The 17,488-nt window shown below is 42.7% G+C and overlaps 1 protein-coding gene across 1 annotated transcript in view; it reads right to left on the bottom strand.

The window, feature by feature from the left end:
• Positions 1-15,330, bottom strand: part of TPH2 (tryptophan hydroxylase 2) — a 54,651-nt gene extending 39,321 nt beyond the window's left edge. Inside the window, exons 1-5 of the mRNA XM_080583080.1 lie at positions 14,888-15,330; positions 10,950-11,102; positions 9,703-9,886; positions 9,498-9,598; positions 5,806-5,873 (exon numbers count right to left, since the gene is read on the bottom strand). Coding sequence (XP_080439206.1) covers positions 5,806-5,873; positions 9,498-9,598; positions 9,703-9,886; positions 10,950-11,102; positions 14,888-15,079 — 698 coding nt within the window. The 5' untranslated portion in view covers positions 15,080-15,330. The remainder of the gene's footprint in view (positions 1-5,805; positions 5,874-9,497; positions 9,599-9,702; positions 9,887-10,949; positions 11,103-14,887) is intronic.
• Positions 15,331-17,488: the final 2,158 nt, after the last annotated feature.

The raw sequence follows: 17,488 nt of genomic DNA, 5'->3' as shown, positions 1-17,488 counted from the left end.
TCACATTTATTTCATGAGAACTGCGTTTCTTATTAAGCAATGAGATTATTTCTTAATCTTTGTATATATCATATTAGAAAGATGGATTTCTTACATAATGTGTTTGTATACCAAACTAATAGCTCTGTTTTCTGCTGCTGATGCCTTTGCAATCATTAGCTGAAGATCCTAATTCAGCCTAATGTGTATACTCAGTAAGACCATCAGTAGACTTCATGCTCTATCCATTCTGTAACATGCATTATATTCACAGAGCATCATTGCCTAAAATTTTACAAAGTGAAGATTAGGCAATTATGTAGATGTTTAGAAATACTAGGATTCAATCAAAATACATATATTTATTGTTTGTATTGATGTTTAAATGTGTAGGTGTGTTTGGAACCCCAAATTCAGGACTGCACGACGAGGAAGCTCACCTCAGAGCCAACAGCCTAGCCTGAAGGAAACTAAGCCTCTAAATACATCTCAATATTTTTCTTTTGCACGATTCCTCTGCCTCCTCTCCCTTACTCAGATGCATAGAAATTGCAAAGCAGGAGCCTCCCAGGGTGCCTGCTAATCTGTTTCTGACATCCAAGATTTGCCTTAGTGGTTACAGCTAATTCAAAGCTGACTGACAGCATGGAGTGTGAAGGGCTCCCTCCAACTTGCACTGCCTTGTATTTAGCTTTAAGGAACTTCCCACAGCATGGTCATCAACTCACATTATGAATTCCCGCTGGAAACTTTACAATCTTTCTCTGGATTTAATGTTACAATCTATTGTATGTAATCATGAAATCTGCTATGTTCCAAGCTATCCTTCTCTTTTCCCAGGCCATTACCAAGCACAGATGAGCAAAGGGATTCACAGAATCCCCTTCCAGTCCCCTTAGTCCCTATCTCCCACTCCCATGCCACAGAGGGCACCCCCAGCTCAGTGCTGCAGTGTCATTCAATGTCCCAGACAGCAGACCCGGGTGGCTGGCCCACCAAAGGGGTGCACCAGGCATGGGGAAGTCCCACTGCAGCAGGAGAGCTGCAGCGCTGTGCATTTGCCAGCAGGCTGTCTCCTTCCTGGCTCTCACCTGGTTCATAATCCAGTCTCCACCATGCCAGGTAACAAAGAACGAGCCCTCGTGTCACATGCAATTGCTGCTATGCAGTCCCTATACACACTAGAGAAGAGCATCTGCCCTACATTTGTTTGTGGCTGTCCTTTATTGAAAACTTACTATTTAATCCCTGTGCCTTTCACTACATCAAGGTATTTTGATCCATAGCAGTACCTGTCAGTTAAAGGCTACTTTGTGTGAGGCACTCACACTTGTCAAAGACTCTCTGAACATACAATGTGTTAAATCCGCTAGTTCCCTTTCAGCCACGCTTTTGCAGACCTGACAAGAATTGCAATGCATTTAGCAGAGCATTTCTCACCAGCAGAAGCTGCGTTAGCTCCATGTCCATTATACAGCGGGAGTCAGCCCTCCACATCTACCATCTGTCCTCACCAGTACACTCCACCAACCTTATGCTGCCTGCCAGCTGATGGAAAGCACAACAGAGCTATTCCAAATTGTACCATGCACACCAGGTATTTTCCCTTTTCCTCAGACCCAACATCTACAACATCATCAACATTCTGCCCGTACAGGTCAGCAAAGCTGAAGAAATCTGGGCACCAATGAAAAAAAAAAATCAAGTTTCTATTTAGCCTGTCACTAGAGAGGTATAAAGAAGATCAAGGACCTGAACCTTGTTCATTGTTCACTACGAGGTTTATAACTTTGTTACTGTTTCAATTAATTCATTAGTACTGAAATAAGGTTCACTGAACATTAATTCCTTATTAGAATTTATGCCTAGGAGGGCTGGTCTTATTTCCAGATGACGGTGATGCTGCTTTACAGAGATCATAGTAGCCAGACTTGAGGGAGGACTATGCCATTTTCACTCAGCCCTGCAAAGCTCAGTTTTCTCACCCTCTTACTTCAGCAAGCAAACCCCACCTTGCAACTCATCACCCAATAAATCACATGAGCGGCAAGCCTGCAAAAACAGTTTTCTTGTGGCTGAGGAAGACAACTCTACAGGCTAACCTGACCTGATTTTTTATCTCCTCTTATTAAAACAGGGTCTTTCCATTTTGCCATGGTCATGAGCTATCAACTCCCATTATGAATTCCCTCTATAAACCTCGTATTTTTCCTCCAGATTTAATTTTCTCAACACTTTTTCAATCCCTAATTGCAAGCCCAGTCTCAAAGGGCTAATTAGCAAGATTAACACATTTTCACTATCTCTAGGATAGAAGCTAACTGGAGGAGGGAGGAATATTTATTTTTTGGTCCATTTATTTCATACAGCTGATCTTCATTGATGTGCTCTATCAACATGTCTTTGGCTTTAACACCTAGCACCAGCAAGTAGCTGTTCCTCCAGGTTTGATTCTTAGTGGTTTTTTTCTCCCCTTCCACTACTGAGGGCTCTTTATGTTCCACCAAAGCAGAATATCTCCTGCTACAGAACAATAGCAACTCATAAAAGAAATGCCAATCAGGGATTTTCAACTCAACAGTTTTTGACAGAGCCAGTTACTTAGAGCCAATTCTTTGTAGCCAAATCTTTTTTTTTTTCTTTTTTAAATCTGAGAGGTTCAAGACAATGCTCTAAATTTGTCTCAAAGGGAAGCACTCCTTATACCAGAACTGTCATCTACATTACCGTGAAGCTCTCCCAACATTTCCTGCCAAAGCTGTTCTTTTTGTATAAATAAGTAAATAGTCATCAGACTGCAGGAGAGGGTGTTACGAGATTGCAATGCAGTGTCAAGACACCTAAATTAGTTTTGAATGCACCAGCATGGGTAGCAGAAATAGCTTGGCTGTAGCAGCACAGGGTCCTCACACAGCTGATATACCCCATCTCAGGCTGCCTCTGCAGGGCAGACATCTGGGAAGAGAGACTGACTGCACAGCCCAGTGGAAATGGCACTTCAGTGGGGTGAAGATAGCTCCTTCAGCAGACCTGAGGAGTATGCATGGGTTTTTAACAACGTCTTAGGTAACTGCTCTAATTACTGGCATCTCAGACATTTTTATTTTGGTGTTGTTCCTGGATAAAAACACTTAAAGCATCTTGTTTTCCTGCTGCTGATAATACCAGGAAGAGTTTGAAAACTTTTTAGATGTTTGAAAATACTATCGGGATGAGGGAGTATTTCCGAGCCGCTTTGCTGAAGTACAACATCTGGCCTTCAAATAACTTCTCTTTGGGGTTGTTTGTTTGTTGTAATTTGCCTACAGAAATGCTCATTGAGCCTTCAAAATCTAAGGAAGGAAAAGAATTCTCATTTCCTTTATCTGTTTGTTTTTTGTTTTTGCTTTTGTTTTTCTGGGAACATGAAAGATTTTCCTAAGAAGACATTTCTCACTAGTTTCAGAGGGAAAAAAATCCTTGTAGCAGAAGACCAACCACTGTTCAGTGAACCAGCAGAACCTTTTCAGCACTTAGGCAGCTAAGAGGGGAAGAAGGGAGGAAGATATTTCCAGCAGCTTAGCAACTGTGAAATGCAGGGCACTACTGCTACCACCATGGATAAATGGAGAACTGTCCAAGTTTACTGAGAGAGCTCTACGAGAGCACACAGTCTGCCCTCATCCACAGGTACCTGCTTGACACTTCACACAAATGCTAGGCAAGAATAACTAACTCTACAGCAGGAATTAGACTGGGGAAAAAAAATTGATCAGTTGCAAACAAACAAAAACCCTGTCTCAACTTATATTTGAAAACTGGCTAACTTAGGACTTACCCAGTCAAAGGGAGCAAGGAAGCTTCTCCACCAAGCAGCACCCTGCCCCAGCAGGCAGAAGTCCAGTGTGCTGGATGACTGCCATGAGCACCCAGCTAAACAAATGCCACCATGGGCTGAAGAAAGGGGAACCAAACACTGGCACTTGGACATTTGTTAGATTGGTTATGGCATAACAACAGGAATGGGACAAAAGCAAACAAGAAACATAATCGGGATTATATGGTCACAAAGCAGAGTTAACCTTCCTGACTCCACCCCTAGCCTTCTGCAGCCTGTGGATTAGCCTTACATCAAAAACAAAAAGTAGAACCAAAATCCCTTCAAAAATCCTTTTCTGAATTGCTTCCTGACAGGATGTGCCTTCTGTGAAGGCAGCAAAAACTGTTGCACTTTGTATCCTTTAAACAAGATACATAGAAATCTCAGTGGAGAAAAATTAAAAATCTGAAAAAGTAAAATGGAAAAATGGAAAAGAACATGAAATTAGTATGTTCTCTCCCTTGATAATGAGGGCAAACAGAACAGTATGATTAGAATTAGTTGAATGCTTATGTGACAAGAAAATTGCAACACAGTAGGTATTTGTAGGTAGCACAGAAAGTTTCCTAACTTCCAGGGATGCCAGCAAATTGAAAATACTGACTTGACATGGAAAAAAGATCAAAAGGAGGAACCACATAGAGTGTACTTGTGTGCGGGCACCAGGTCGATTAACTACAGGGAAACCCACTGAATGAATTCTGAGAAGTTTACAGCTGTGGTGGCAAAATTCATAAAAAGCATTTTGCAGCATCCAGCATATTAAGTGCATGAAAAGAATCATAACTCCTTTTTCAGTGAAAAATCAAATAAAAATTTCAGGCTTCAGCAAGTTGAGGCCCTGATATCTTCCTGGCTCTATGGAAACTACTGATGTATGGGGGGGGAAAAAGTCAAGGGGGACACCTAATTCTGCTGGGCTCTTCGAAATAAAACTCTTTAAACCACAACTGTACTGTGATATGATGTCAAGGATTTTTCACAAAACAACACAGATAAACAGCATCCAGGGTTCATAGACTCTTTCAGAGTACACAGCACATCCAAATACTGAAGAAATTGCTTTAGCCCCTGTCCGCATCAAGGTCAGGACTGTATTGGGCACCAACTCTCTTTAGTAATCAAAAATCGTTCTAGCAGTAAGAGTAAGGAGCAGTAATTCTTTGTCAGGGATTCAAACATTGCTCCCTATATTGGCTAGCCTGTACAGACTCAAGTTTTCCTTCCAGCTCCCTTCTCTTTTTCTTTTTCTTCTCTCCCCTCTGTGTCATGTTTGTCACATATGGAGTATCCCATGCAACAACATATTCCTGCTCCTACCTCAAGGAGCTCACCCTTAAGTCAATATGTAGTTTTGGGGGGTTCTGAACACCCTCAGGACCCGACTCTTATGTCCTGGCAGCGCTTCTGCAGGTAGTGATATGAGTTATTTAATAATTGTTACTGACTAGTTTTGAGAGTTCATCCTATACCAATGGTAGGAATCAAACTGTTGTGACAAACACAACATTTGTATGAAGCAGGGGAAGTGTACAGCACTCCTACTATGTACAATGTTTTCCTCTGGGTGCCATTCCAGGTATGTGTAGCAATTCTCTTCACAACAAGCACCGTTTTCTTTGGTCAAAATAGTGAGTAATGATTTGGCATCCAGTGACCATGCAGGGACACTGGCTATGTGTGATTCAGTAGTACATCACTTTTTCATTAATAAAAGAGTTCCTTAAGTTTAACCAGCTATGAATAAAATGTGGAAAAGATAGAGCTCACATTTCGAGTGCTTTACTTGCCTGTATCTGTATTGAAAATGTAAGAGGATTCCAAGCATCAGGTTTGTGATTTATAGGCTACACTAGCAAAAGTTTAAAGGATGACGTTGTCTGCTGCAAAACTTCATCCTACAGAATTAAGTAGAGCATGAATTCTAACTAGTCAGCAGCACAGGGAAGAATTATACCAGTACTTACTATTTATAGCTCATGGCAACATCCACGAAGTACTTTCTTCTCTGTCGATAGACATTGTCTTTAAATCCCTTAAGTGAGGAAGAAGACAGTAATTTATAATAAAGACAGAAAATTAGCTGTAAGAATTATAAAATAAATCATTGAAGTGTTTATTTAATAACAAATTATACTGTATTTTGATTAACACCATCTACTGGACTGTAAGAGAAGACAAGGATTTTCTTTCTTTTTCCCCCACCAAAGTCCCACAGGAGTATTTTCAAGACAGGTTTGTGCATAGTTGTCATTCAGCCAAAACAGCGAAAAGGGGAAACTTTTTCCTTGTCATTTCATCTCATGCAGGTTCTCCTTAATCTGAATGGAGATCTACAGGCAGGCATCAAGCAGAATAATTGACCTTTTCTTAATGCATCTGTCATCACTAGAAGACTGAAGTGCTCAGGGTTCATAAGTAACTCATTTTGAAGACGCTGCTTCAGCAGTTGCCATCTTAACCAACACATCAGGGACTGAACCATCAGCCTCCAACAACAAATACATACATTGCTTCAATTTGAGTTACAGAGGAAACACTTCAGACTGTAGACTACAGCAGGCTCTTACCTTTCGCATATTTAGCACAAAAGAGCTGTATAAAACATGCACACCAGTCAGTTACAGCCCTTCAAGCTATTCAAAACTAAACCATCATTTCTTCTGTACCTATAAAAGATTTGGACGCTTCAGGTTTTGGACTACAAAAGTTATCTACTTTCAAAGCAGGAATTGTAACCTCTTGAAGATGAAAGAGAGTAAACAGCTATCTAAGCTCCACAGTTAGTAGCCCAGAAAATGCATTTAAATTTCCTCAAGTGCCACGACCTAAATGGGCTGCTCCCATCACCTAGGCACGGCCGAAAAAGAAAATGACGTTTTTTTTCCTTACAGCTCACATACACAAACACAACTCAACAAAAGGAATTAAAAGCCAATGTCTTGATTTGAAATGTTTGTATGAGTTTATACAATAAAACTTGGAAGGTATTTTACTGCCGTATAACCAAAGCTGTGCTGCTAGGGCAGAGTATGGGAGAATGTCAGAGGATTGCAGAAAACCTCCAAGCCTCCGCTCCCACACAAGGTAGCAAAGGCCTTATACAACACCATTCAGGCACCAGACAATCTGTTTTCTTCCTTGGCATTCATTTGGTTATTGACTTGCTGTACATACCTACTGTGAGATCAGTTACTTCATAAAATCAAGCACATATCTGCCCTCTCTGAACCTATGTTTGTGTGGCCTGCTTTCAACAGAGCATAGCGCTCCCCCTGCAAAATGCAACTGAAGAGTACAGAATGACACGTTATAATGACACTGCCTACACAGAAAAGCTTTTTGATAGACAAAAATTTGCTGAAATTCTGGGGAATATCCTTGTCTGCTTAATACCTTTTGACATTATCATTATGTTACTCAGCTATAGACCATTCAACAGACAAGGCTGTTTAGGCTGGACATCAGGAAGAGGTTCTTCACCGAGAGGGTGATTGCGCACTGGAACAGGCTCCCCAGTGAAGCAGTCACTGCACCAAGCCTGTCTGAATTTAAGAAGCAATTGGACTGTGCACTTAGTCACATGGTCTAAATTTTGGGTAGACCTGTGCGGTGCCAGGAGTTGGACTTGATGATCCTTATGGGTCTCTTCCAACTCAGGATATTCTATGACAAAATGGGATGGACGACAGCACAGGTAACATAAAGGTCCATCATGTGCAGTGAAATCAAGACTGAAACTATTAGCCAGTTTGGAGTTGGTTAGTATCTAAAATGGTGCTATTCTGGTTCCATAATGGGGTAATTCTCTTTGGTCCTCTGGCATCTACATACCAGCATGAAGGAACAGAGCAGGCACCAGAACCAGCATCTCAAAGGCCAGTCACAGATTTTAAGAATTTTTCCCCCACCTCTAATACCTAGTGTGCTGCATAGGCTAACAAATGGTGTGTAAATTATGTTTATACGAGTTCCCCAAGTGTAAAATATATATTCATATAATGCAAATGTCTTTTTTCATTGTCTGTAAAAGTGAATGCAGATTTTCAGCAAAGCACTCAAGAATTTAATGAAGGCACCCGCTCAGATCATAAAACACTATCAAATGGCCTGTCACAATCATCAACTCAAGCCTAGAATGAGTTGCCATTAAGGCCTCTGTTTGAACCAAATTACTGTTAATGGCTGAAGGTAATCAACAGATTTTTCTATTCTAAGAAAACAGTAGGTAAATCCTAGCTTGTCATCAAGAAGCACGTGGCAGAAATCAGGACCCAGGAACGTGCTCCCTAACTGTGGGCCCACAGAGCAGGAAGGGCTCATGCTCTGCAGAGGTGGCTGGAAACCAAGCAAGGTGCTGATGCTTATCGTGGCTGATAGGCAAGTGACACCAGGGACAGGGGAATGAGAGTGCCAGGGGACATGGTGATGATGCCAGTTTGCTCATGCATATCTGCACCCAAGACCCTGCCACAGCACCGTGGCTGTAGGAGCTATGGAGCAGCCAGGGCAGGAGGCAGCGGTCTGACTGCCACTTGTGTGCTGCACAGAGCCCTAAGCACTTGGCCACCAGGAGTGCCTTCCTCTCCTTAGCCAAGGCAGCCACCAGCAAAGAGCACGGACAGGCACTGTAACACCATGGTATGGCACAAATGCACCTCTGGAGTCCCCTACACTGAACTGATCTATGTGAATGCATTTAAAAACTGTCCTGCACACCACCAATGAAAAGATATGTGACAAAAAGCAAAGGAGACTATAGCCTACAACTAGTTTTTAATCTGAATCTGTAACAAGACAGTACTATGGTCAGGTATTTTAGTTCATTACTTCCCTTCATCTGGAAGTTGAAGTTTCCTATGAAATCAGTTGAACCCCTCTTTTTTTTCAAATGGTTAAAAAAACACTTTGGAGTAGGAACAAATACAATTAGTTGACACCAGTAATGCTCAGCCAAGGTGTCCAAAGGCAGAAACTGATTTGAAACAAGTGAAAAAACTTCCACCACAAACACTTGAAATCATCTAGCATTTAACAACTCAGAGGTTAAGCATTTATGGATATAAGAAAAAAAAATCTTTTTATTTGCCTCTTGCATTGAACATTTGGTACTACTGCAGATATTGCTTATGTGAAATGCAAGCTTTTGTCTCCTGTCACTAAAGACAGGAAACAATGTGAAGCACCTTCCCACCTGCTGCATCCATGCAGAGAAAGGAACATGTGGCTCTGTTCTATTTTGTAATTATCTTCTGAGTGGCCAGGATGTCTTTCTCCATAATTCTTTCTTCTCTGACACCTAGGTTAATATCAGTTCTTATCTAAGAGCCACTTGTGATAGAACCTAAGGTCGCATTGATCTAAACTCCTCAGTTTGTCTGAAAGCTTCTATCAACCAGCTAATTAAAAAATAAATAAGTGAAGGCAGGACAAAAGGGAACAAAGTTGTTCAAGAGTGAATAAGTTTTCTGGGTGACTTCCTTCTTGCATGTCCAACTACAGAAAAGGAGAATTGATTCACTGAGAACACTGAAGAGAACTAAATCCCCACCTTCTGAGAATTCAGAAAAGTACTCAAAATCAGCAGTCAGCAGGCTTTTTATTTGACTGGCAAACAACTTGAAGAAATTATCTACAATACAATTTTTGTTACACTTACAGGGTGATCTGCATCGAGCTCAGATCCATACATCAAAACTCTCTGTGAGCATTTGTCTAATTCAGATATCTTCCTGGGGAACCAAGGCACACAGTCAAGATCTGCAGAAGACAGAATGCAAGTTGAACGTATTGAGTATGAGATTGAGATACATGTCCAAAAAGTTTGTCAGTGTCTAAAGCGAGTGACATGAAAGGAGCCTTGCCTTCCTCATCGGTCCAGATGTTTTCTGGTGGATTGAGAGACACGATATTAGTTTGAAACTTGAGCAACTGGATTAGTTCATTAAATTCTTTTTTACTGCAGTCACAGTCCACAAAAATTTCCACCTCTGAGTTCCTTCTCTTCGATTTTCGTGATTCAATATGAACCATGCTGACATGTTTCTCCTGTGGAAAGATGAAATAATGGATTAAGTATAGCCATATCAGTTAGAATGGTAATATTGATGGCATGTTCTTTAGGAAAGTTTTTTCGAGTTTCAGATGAAGGTCCCCTCTGGTACAGCCAACTACCAGCTTCTGGACTACATAGTAGTCTACCTCTGGACTTACATAGTAGATAATCCTTTCACTGGCACACTCTGTAAGGAATGTATATAATGCATCTCCTTAGCTAACTCGTTTATCTAACAAATTCACAGAAGGAAAAGCCTCCATCTGCTGAGGGGTTTGAATCTGCTATTTGTAGACTAGTTATAAAGCCAAGTGGGATCACTTTGATGATCTATTTCTGAGTAACACAGGCCACAGGACTCCTCTTCATGTTTCCAGCTGGCACAGTGCTAACAGTTTTAGATATTCTCTTCAGAAGTAGAAAGAGTGGTTTTCATATACCCTGGGTTGAGAAGAGAAGACTTACAGCCTAAGACTTCCATCACACTGCTCTGCTTTAATTATCCTCATACATGCCTCAAAGTCTTCTCCAGTTTATTAATGAGGTAAGCAGACTACATCGAGTACCAGCAGCCTGACTGAAAACCACCAATTGCATGGGGATCTATACGGGAACCAATACTTCACAATTTACATTCAAGTTAGACACAAAGCCCTGACCCTGCAAGCACTTAAAGGTGCATTTAAATTTATGACCAAACATTGTCCTGCAGCAAGGCTGCCATCACCATCTGACTTCAGGCACATAACTTAGGTGCTGAACTGCTCTCTGAAAGTGCTTTCTTTCATCATAGTCCGTACAGAGAACTTCAAACCTAATTTATGGTATTGAGAATCACACTTTGGCAATCTAAAGTGAATGGTGTGAACATCAACATCACCGTTAAACTTTGTTCCAGAAAACTCTTTGTGAGTCCAAAATGCTTTGTTGAATGATCCATAAAATTTGAAGTTACACTCTGCAGAATTCAATAAAAGTAACTGCACTCCCTGGTGCATTAATTTACACCAACAAACAACCTGATCTTCCTCAGTCTGGTCCACAGAATGACTTTACCTGGAAGAGCCGGAGAGCTTTCACCAACCCACCAACTTCATTCTTCAAGGAAAACACCACAGCTGTCTTTCCACCTTCAGAAGCCGATTCACCTTTCCCATTTCCCTTATTCCCTTTCTTTTCCTCGTTTTTCCCAGAAGTTGATCTGTTTAGCTGCAAGTGGATAAAGAACATCATTTCAGATGCAAAAGGGCATTTCCCAAAATTAAGTCTGTGTACATGAAGAGAAATACTTGTTAGAAAAATAACTGAATGGAACCCATCCAGACTTAAATTAAAGGTTAATTCATTCACTTGAAACTAGAATCACAATTCAAAAGCATCTGTTAGAGATGATTGTGTAAAAGTTCAGTTCTTAAAAAAAAAGAAAAAGCATATGAAAGCATAGGATACAAGTATAATGATACTATTAGGGCAATGCTATTGTTAGCAATAAAAGTGAACAGAGATTTTCAGAATTACTGCAAAACCACTAATTGTGGTGATGCTACTGTAATTTGTAGGAGTCAATTTATGCTGATTTACACTGGTCTGTATTTCTGTACTATCCATTGTCAGAGTCCAATACTCTCTGTCCAGCTGCTTTCAGATATTCCACACATGGCAAGTGTAACGTTTAATATCAAATTCACTTCTCTGAAGATATCTGATGTTACCCCAGTGTGATACGCAATGTACTGAAGACGCAATACAAAGGTAAGCTACACTTAGCAAAACACAGGAGAGACAACCCACAGTTCAGTCACAGGACCGATGCAATTTGCATTACTGGTCCCTATGCTACACTCACTGTCACACTGCCACACAACAGAATCCCCAGGAAAGGATATGAGGGTTGCAGCCAGCTCAAGCCCACCGATCTCTGAAATACTCCCGTTCGTTGCTTAGTTTCTATACCCCAAGTTGGGCTGAGCTGTGCATTCACTCCCCTCTCACAGCTCTGGGACTCAGGGAGACCTTCACACTCCTCTAATGAACTCAGGGAGAAATATTTACACCACCAGCTGATCCATTTCACTGCTGACAGCTGTTCACCTGAACTCCCCTCTGTGTTGAGACGAAATCAGCTTCTTTGCAGCTGCTGTGGCCAGTCACACCCCGCACGATTCCCCGAGCTTCACTGGCACATCCTCCTGCCCACCTCCACCGAGCCTTCCTCCCTCGTAGGTAGGGTTTTAGTGGTCAGTCACGGTCATTACATTCACAGCATAACGCTTATATTATCTGTCATAGCACAGTTAATGTTGCTATGTAAGGTCATTTTTCCCCAAGGAAAAAAAAAACCCCGGTGGTTATACATATGAGGACAGAAACACAAGCTGAGACTGCACCTCCCACAAGAAGTGGGCTGGCTGAGGAACTCCTAAAAAAAATAAAGGAAATCACACCATCCTTGGCCACTCTTACAACCTTCTCTTAATTTACAGGGTAAAGATTTTGCTTTAAGCCATACTTCATCCAGTAGCTTCCAAAAAAAAAAATTATCATGTTTTATCACTCACAGTACAGTGAGTCAGGCTTTATAGACAATTTTGATAACGCTGACCATAGTTTTCAAAAAATAGTCTGCATTTTCCAATGCCCAGGTTGTGGCTCCTGGAAAAATTACATACCCAACGAGAAGGTAACTGGTTTTTGAATAACAGCATCACCTGTAATATAAACACTAAAGAAAAAATGTGATCCTAGAAATTAAGATTCATATACAGATATTCCATAACTGTTTGGTAAATTGTAGAACAGAAATAAAAGGAAAATAGCATCCAGATAAATGGAGTTTTTAAACAGGTCTCAACAGCTGATTAAAGCAGAGATAAATCTCTATTCTTGCTTTTTTGCCTTTCAAGTAGGGCTGTCAAGGTAGGTTATCCCAGCTGCATAATGTCTGAGGACCTGTGACGATGGGCTTCAGACAAGTTTCCCTGTGCTTCTAAAAGATTTTAGAAGATTTCATCAAATGCTCCATGACCCAGGAAAAAAAAGTCAGTAAGCTTTAGTCTAATTCCTCTTCAAATTGGATTATTTAAAGATAGTTTTCTTAGAAATAGATATTGCTGACAGAGGAAGTATTTGCATCACATCCATCTCAGTGCATCCACACGGTTCATGTCAAACTGGAATATCTCCCACTACTAAATGAGACCACAGCTCTCACTGGATATTCTGAGGCTTTTTTTTTTTTTAAAGGAAAAAAAAGCACAAGAATGTGCTGAATTAAGAGGAGGGGTAGTTGAAATGCATCTTCTTACCAAAAGCTACTCTTTAAAACAGTACAAGTTAAAAAACCCTCACTCCTTTCAGGGCATGCTGAAGAGTTTGTGGTCTCTTCTCATCCTTTATTAGATCACACAAACTGGAAAAGTAATTCTGCTTGTAAAATGGCATACGTAGGGTTTTAAACATTTACTTTGCAGTAATTGAGCTTATATGATTCGGCTTGACAGGAGGATTGCTTAGGAGAAGGTCACTTTGGCTTTAACTTCAATATAGTTGGGATTAACTTAACTAGTACTTGGGATTTGGCTGAGGAATTTTCACGCATACCAAGAACACAACCTCCACACAAAGCGGCAAAGATACTATTTAGATGGCATCCATGCTTTTCCACTGTGTGCTGCTTTCTGGAGGCTACGTACAGAGGATCATGCGGTCAGCTGAGTGCCCGAGAATCTCGGTACCATTGATTCCTCCAGAAAACGAGCACTCAGCACCTTCCAAGACTGTCCCAGGTTCACCAACACTTCCAAGTGAGCTTTACCTGAAGTGATGACTGAAAGTCTCTCTCAAGTATACGAAAACTAATTGATATGAGTCTAGTAGGGGGCTGTGATACTGCAAGAACTCAAATCTTATCACCTATGCTTATTAATACACTTTATAATTAAATAATGACTAGCAGATCAACTTTCCTAACGAAAACAAATTCTCTAGAGCAAGCGCAAAATACTCAAGAATGAAAGAGCAACCTACAGCAGAACACAGTGAAGTAACTCCAATATAAAAACCGTGAAATGAGTTTATCACAGTTCATTCAATACTGCCAACAGAAATAAAGCACGTACAGGAAAGAGAAAAGGCATTTCATGTTTTACTATAAAGACTGGTTCACGACTGGTACAAACTGGCGTATTCTGTTGGATCTATTCAAATTATCAGAGCCTCCACACACCGCGGATTTGGCATAAAGTTTTATAGGAGCTAGGTACTGATAACCTTAAATGTTTAACATATTCATAGCAGATTACGTTATAGCATCCGTTAACATTCTTTATGATTAATAAAGCAAACCTGCTCAAATCCCTTTACCTGTGAGCACACAGAAGCGTGTCCCGTGCTCGGGATCACCCAGGCACCTGTCGCACCCGTACGGTCGCCTCACGGAGGGCTGCTCCTGCCTCCTGACACCACCTCGGCGGGGAAGCGCCCACACCTGCCCCACACAAGGCCGCAGGACGTCCCACCACCCCTGCGGGCCGGGGATGGGCGCCTGGAAGCCCCCACTTCCATCAAAGCTGCTCAGCGACGGAGGTGCCAGCACCAGGCGTACGCTCATACGACTTGCTACTATAGAAGTGTTTTAAACACCACTCTAGGAGGCTTACACGTGCTTTGACAGGACGGATGCTGCTGGTACAGCACACAGACACCGGGAGCACCGCCGGGCTTTCAAACCCCAGCGCTCACAGACACCAGAGCCGGACCCCAGCGCTTTGCTGTTACCGCAGCAGAACGGCTCCGGCAAAACTTCTGCTGTGGCTCGAAGCCACTTCCAAAGCAGCAGCTGGCTAAACCGCAAAGCGGCTGCCTGCCCGCACAGCGCCGACCCCCGGGAGCACCGGGGTGCCCGGGCAGCACGGCTCCCGTCCCTCCCTCCCGAGCCGGGACCGAGCCGAACCGGGCTTCCCCTCGGCGCCCCCGCTCCCAGCCCCGGCACTTACGGTGAGGCCGGCGGGGCGCTCCTCCGGCAGGGCCGAGTCGAGCGAGAAGCCCCTCCGCGCCCAGTACTTGCTGGAGAACATCATCATGGCGGGCTGCATGGGTAGGCCGGGCGGGGGCAGCGCCGCGCTCTGAGCCTCGCCCGCGGCGCCTCCTTTTATCCGCCCCCGCCGACACCGGCGGAAACCCGACATGGGGCGCCCCGGCGCCGGTGGCAGGGGGGCGCTCACGGCCTCCGCTGACCGCAACCCCCGGGGCAGGGCCCGGCCCGAGCCCCTCGGGACCCCCTCAGGAGCCGCAGGCGGCCGAAACCCCGCAGGGCGCCGCTGTGGGGAGGCTCCCCAGGGCCGGCCCCGGGCAGCGGGTTCGGTTCTTCGCTCCTCAACCCGAGGGGCTGGGGCACCGAAAGAGGCAGCAGGAGGTCACCTGGCCCAGCAGGGCATGCTGGATCATTAATTGTTTAATTAAAACCCCTTCATGTGGATTCCGACTCCGTGTGCTTAATGGCGGGGTGCACCGGGCACGAACCTATGGCTAACGGTTTGGGCAAGGGAATGCTGCTCCAAACTCGACTGGAGAACCTAAAAACGTGTGACTGCAGCCCAAACTGCAGTGTGGGTGCCAATAGGTGTTGGCTACAAGCCAGAGCCACCAGGGTCCCTGTGGGTGGCCCTGGGGGGACCCAGGGACAGCTGGCATCGCTCAGTGCGTGCCAAGAAAAAGTAGCGGCTGAGTTTCTGCAACAAAAAGTTGTGTGGAAATATTTTCACATTGACTTTGATGTGAGCAATTCTTTGATGTAGGAACTCATCTCTCCCCATTTTATAAAAATGTAGGCTGGCTCAGAGAGGAAGCATTAAGGGATAGGGGATATAATGAAAGACTTAACAAACCTTTTACATTAAAGGATGATTGATGACTTGCAAAGAGTATTTCCACTGAAAGAGAATGCTTAATTGGAGAAAGCTTTTTAATCAAGGCAGCAATGGCTGTGGTTTCTACCTGAGCTACATAAGGGCCAGACTCTTCATACGACTCTCTTCTAACCACAACATCAATAAGGCAATTAATCATCTGTGAAGGTAAAAACAATCCTGTATGGCTCCTGGAGGTCTGCTTATATATTAGACAACTTCACTTGTCTCTGAATTACTCATGTCTCAAGGGTAAAGATTTTTTCTAAAGAGTTTGTTTCCTACTTAATTTCAGACTCCTTTAAGCTCAGAAATTGTAAATGAGCAGAAAGTAATTGCTCAAACAATAATTTCACTGCATTGTTAAGGTAATGTCTTCGTCTCTCAAGTCTACATGGGAAATTGTGTTAGGATTCTTTATTTCTCTTATACTAACATACTCAAGTCAAATACTCGTCACTTACTCTTGTCACTTTCTCTTCCTAGTGTTTTCTTCCTCACTTCTCCTGTTTTCCAGAACTTGTCTATTACCCATCTTACACAATGTAGAACTGAACACCACAACTGGATCAGGAGCACTATTCATTAAGGTTTGTTCAAATACATACAGTTTTCTCTGCTCTAAAGCACCGGTCAGGGGAAATGGCTGCTGTGTCCCTCCGCAAGCCTCCAGCGGTGCTTTTCCCTGAAGCATCCCCAGGCAGGGGCAGCCTAGCTGAATGCGACAGCTAGCACCATGTGGCCTTAACTGCCATATGTAAAGATCACATAGATCAAGAGGAAAAAGTTAAAATCAGAGCCACTGAAGCTGAAATGCTGAACAGGGAGTTACACAAGTAAAGAAGCAGAAAGCTTTAGTGCTCATGGTGCTAAGTTTCACGTCACATCTAACACTCAGCTGTGGCTTGCCTCACTTTACAAAGTCTAAATCTCTGGTTTTAGCCTCAGCATCTTATACCTAATGTTTACGTACCTGCCTTATTGAGGAATTCATTTTGCCTGTAAAAAAAGAGACCAGCATGGAAGCACAACAAAAGATTTGAGACTGTGGAGTACTATGGAATCTTATCATTTACTACAATTAACAGAAACCAGCAAAAGCTTCAAGTCCAAACTGGCCCTTGTCAGAAAGGTGACCCCTTTCTTAAAAGGGAAGGTCATGCCTGATATTCGGGACTGGGATGGGTTCGCAGCTGCCTCAGTATTCACGTAAGGTCTGAAGCAAGCACATTTAGACTCACTTTTCCAGAGTTTCCCATGTGTAAAATGTAATAATGGTCCTTTCTTCTGCTTGACGATAAGCTTGTAATTATATTTGGTTCCCCTACTTGCTTCTGTAATGCAAACCAATCATTTTCATTATGCTAACCCACGAAGTTTTACTTTGCTTTCCCAGCTGGGGAAAGCATGTCTACATGTGTTAGTTCAGCCTTATATCCAAAGTTACCAAGAGATATTCTCTGTCATGTTTATTCAGTATTTTTAATAAAGGGAAAGCAAGTCCGAGTCTTTAGACTTTGATATTCCTGTCTGCTATGCCTGAGATACCTGGACACAGTTCCCGCAGTTGAACAGTTTACGTGAGCAAGATTGCTTAGCACTCCCCAAACGCTCCAGTGACAAAAACAAGCTCTACTCTAGGCTTTTCTCCTATCATCGTGACAGAGCATGATTTTATCTGCTGCTAGA

The sequence above is a fragment of the Anser brachyrhynchus genome (genome assembly GCF_964034855.1).
Source record: "Anser brachyrhynchus genome assembly, chromosome: 1".
Lineage (NCBI taxonomy): Eukaryota > Metazoa > Chordata > Aves > Anseriformes > Anatidae > Anser > Anser brachyrhynchus.
The sequence above is the reverse complement of the archived record's forward strand: the minus strand, read 5'-3'. Positions and strand labels throughout refer to the sequence as shown.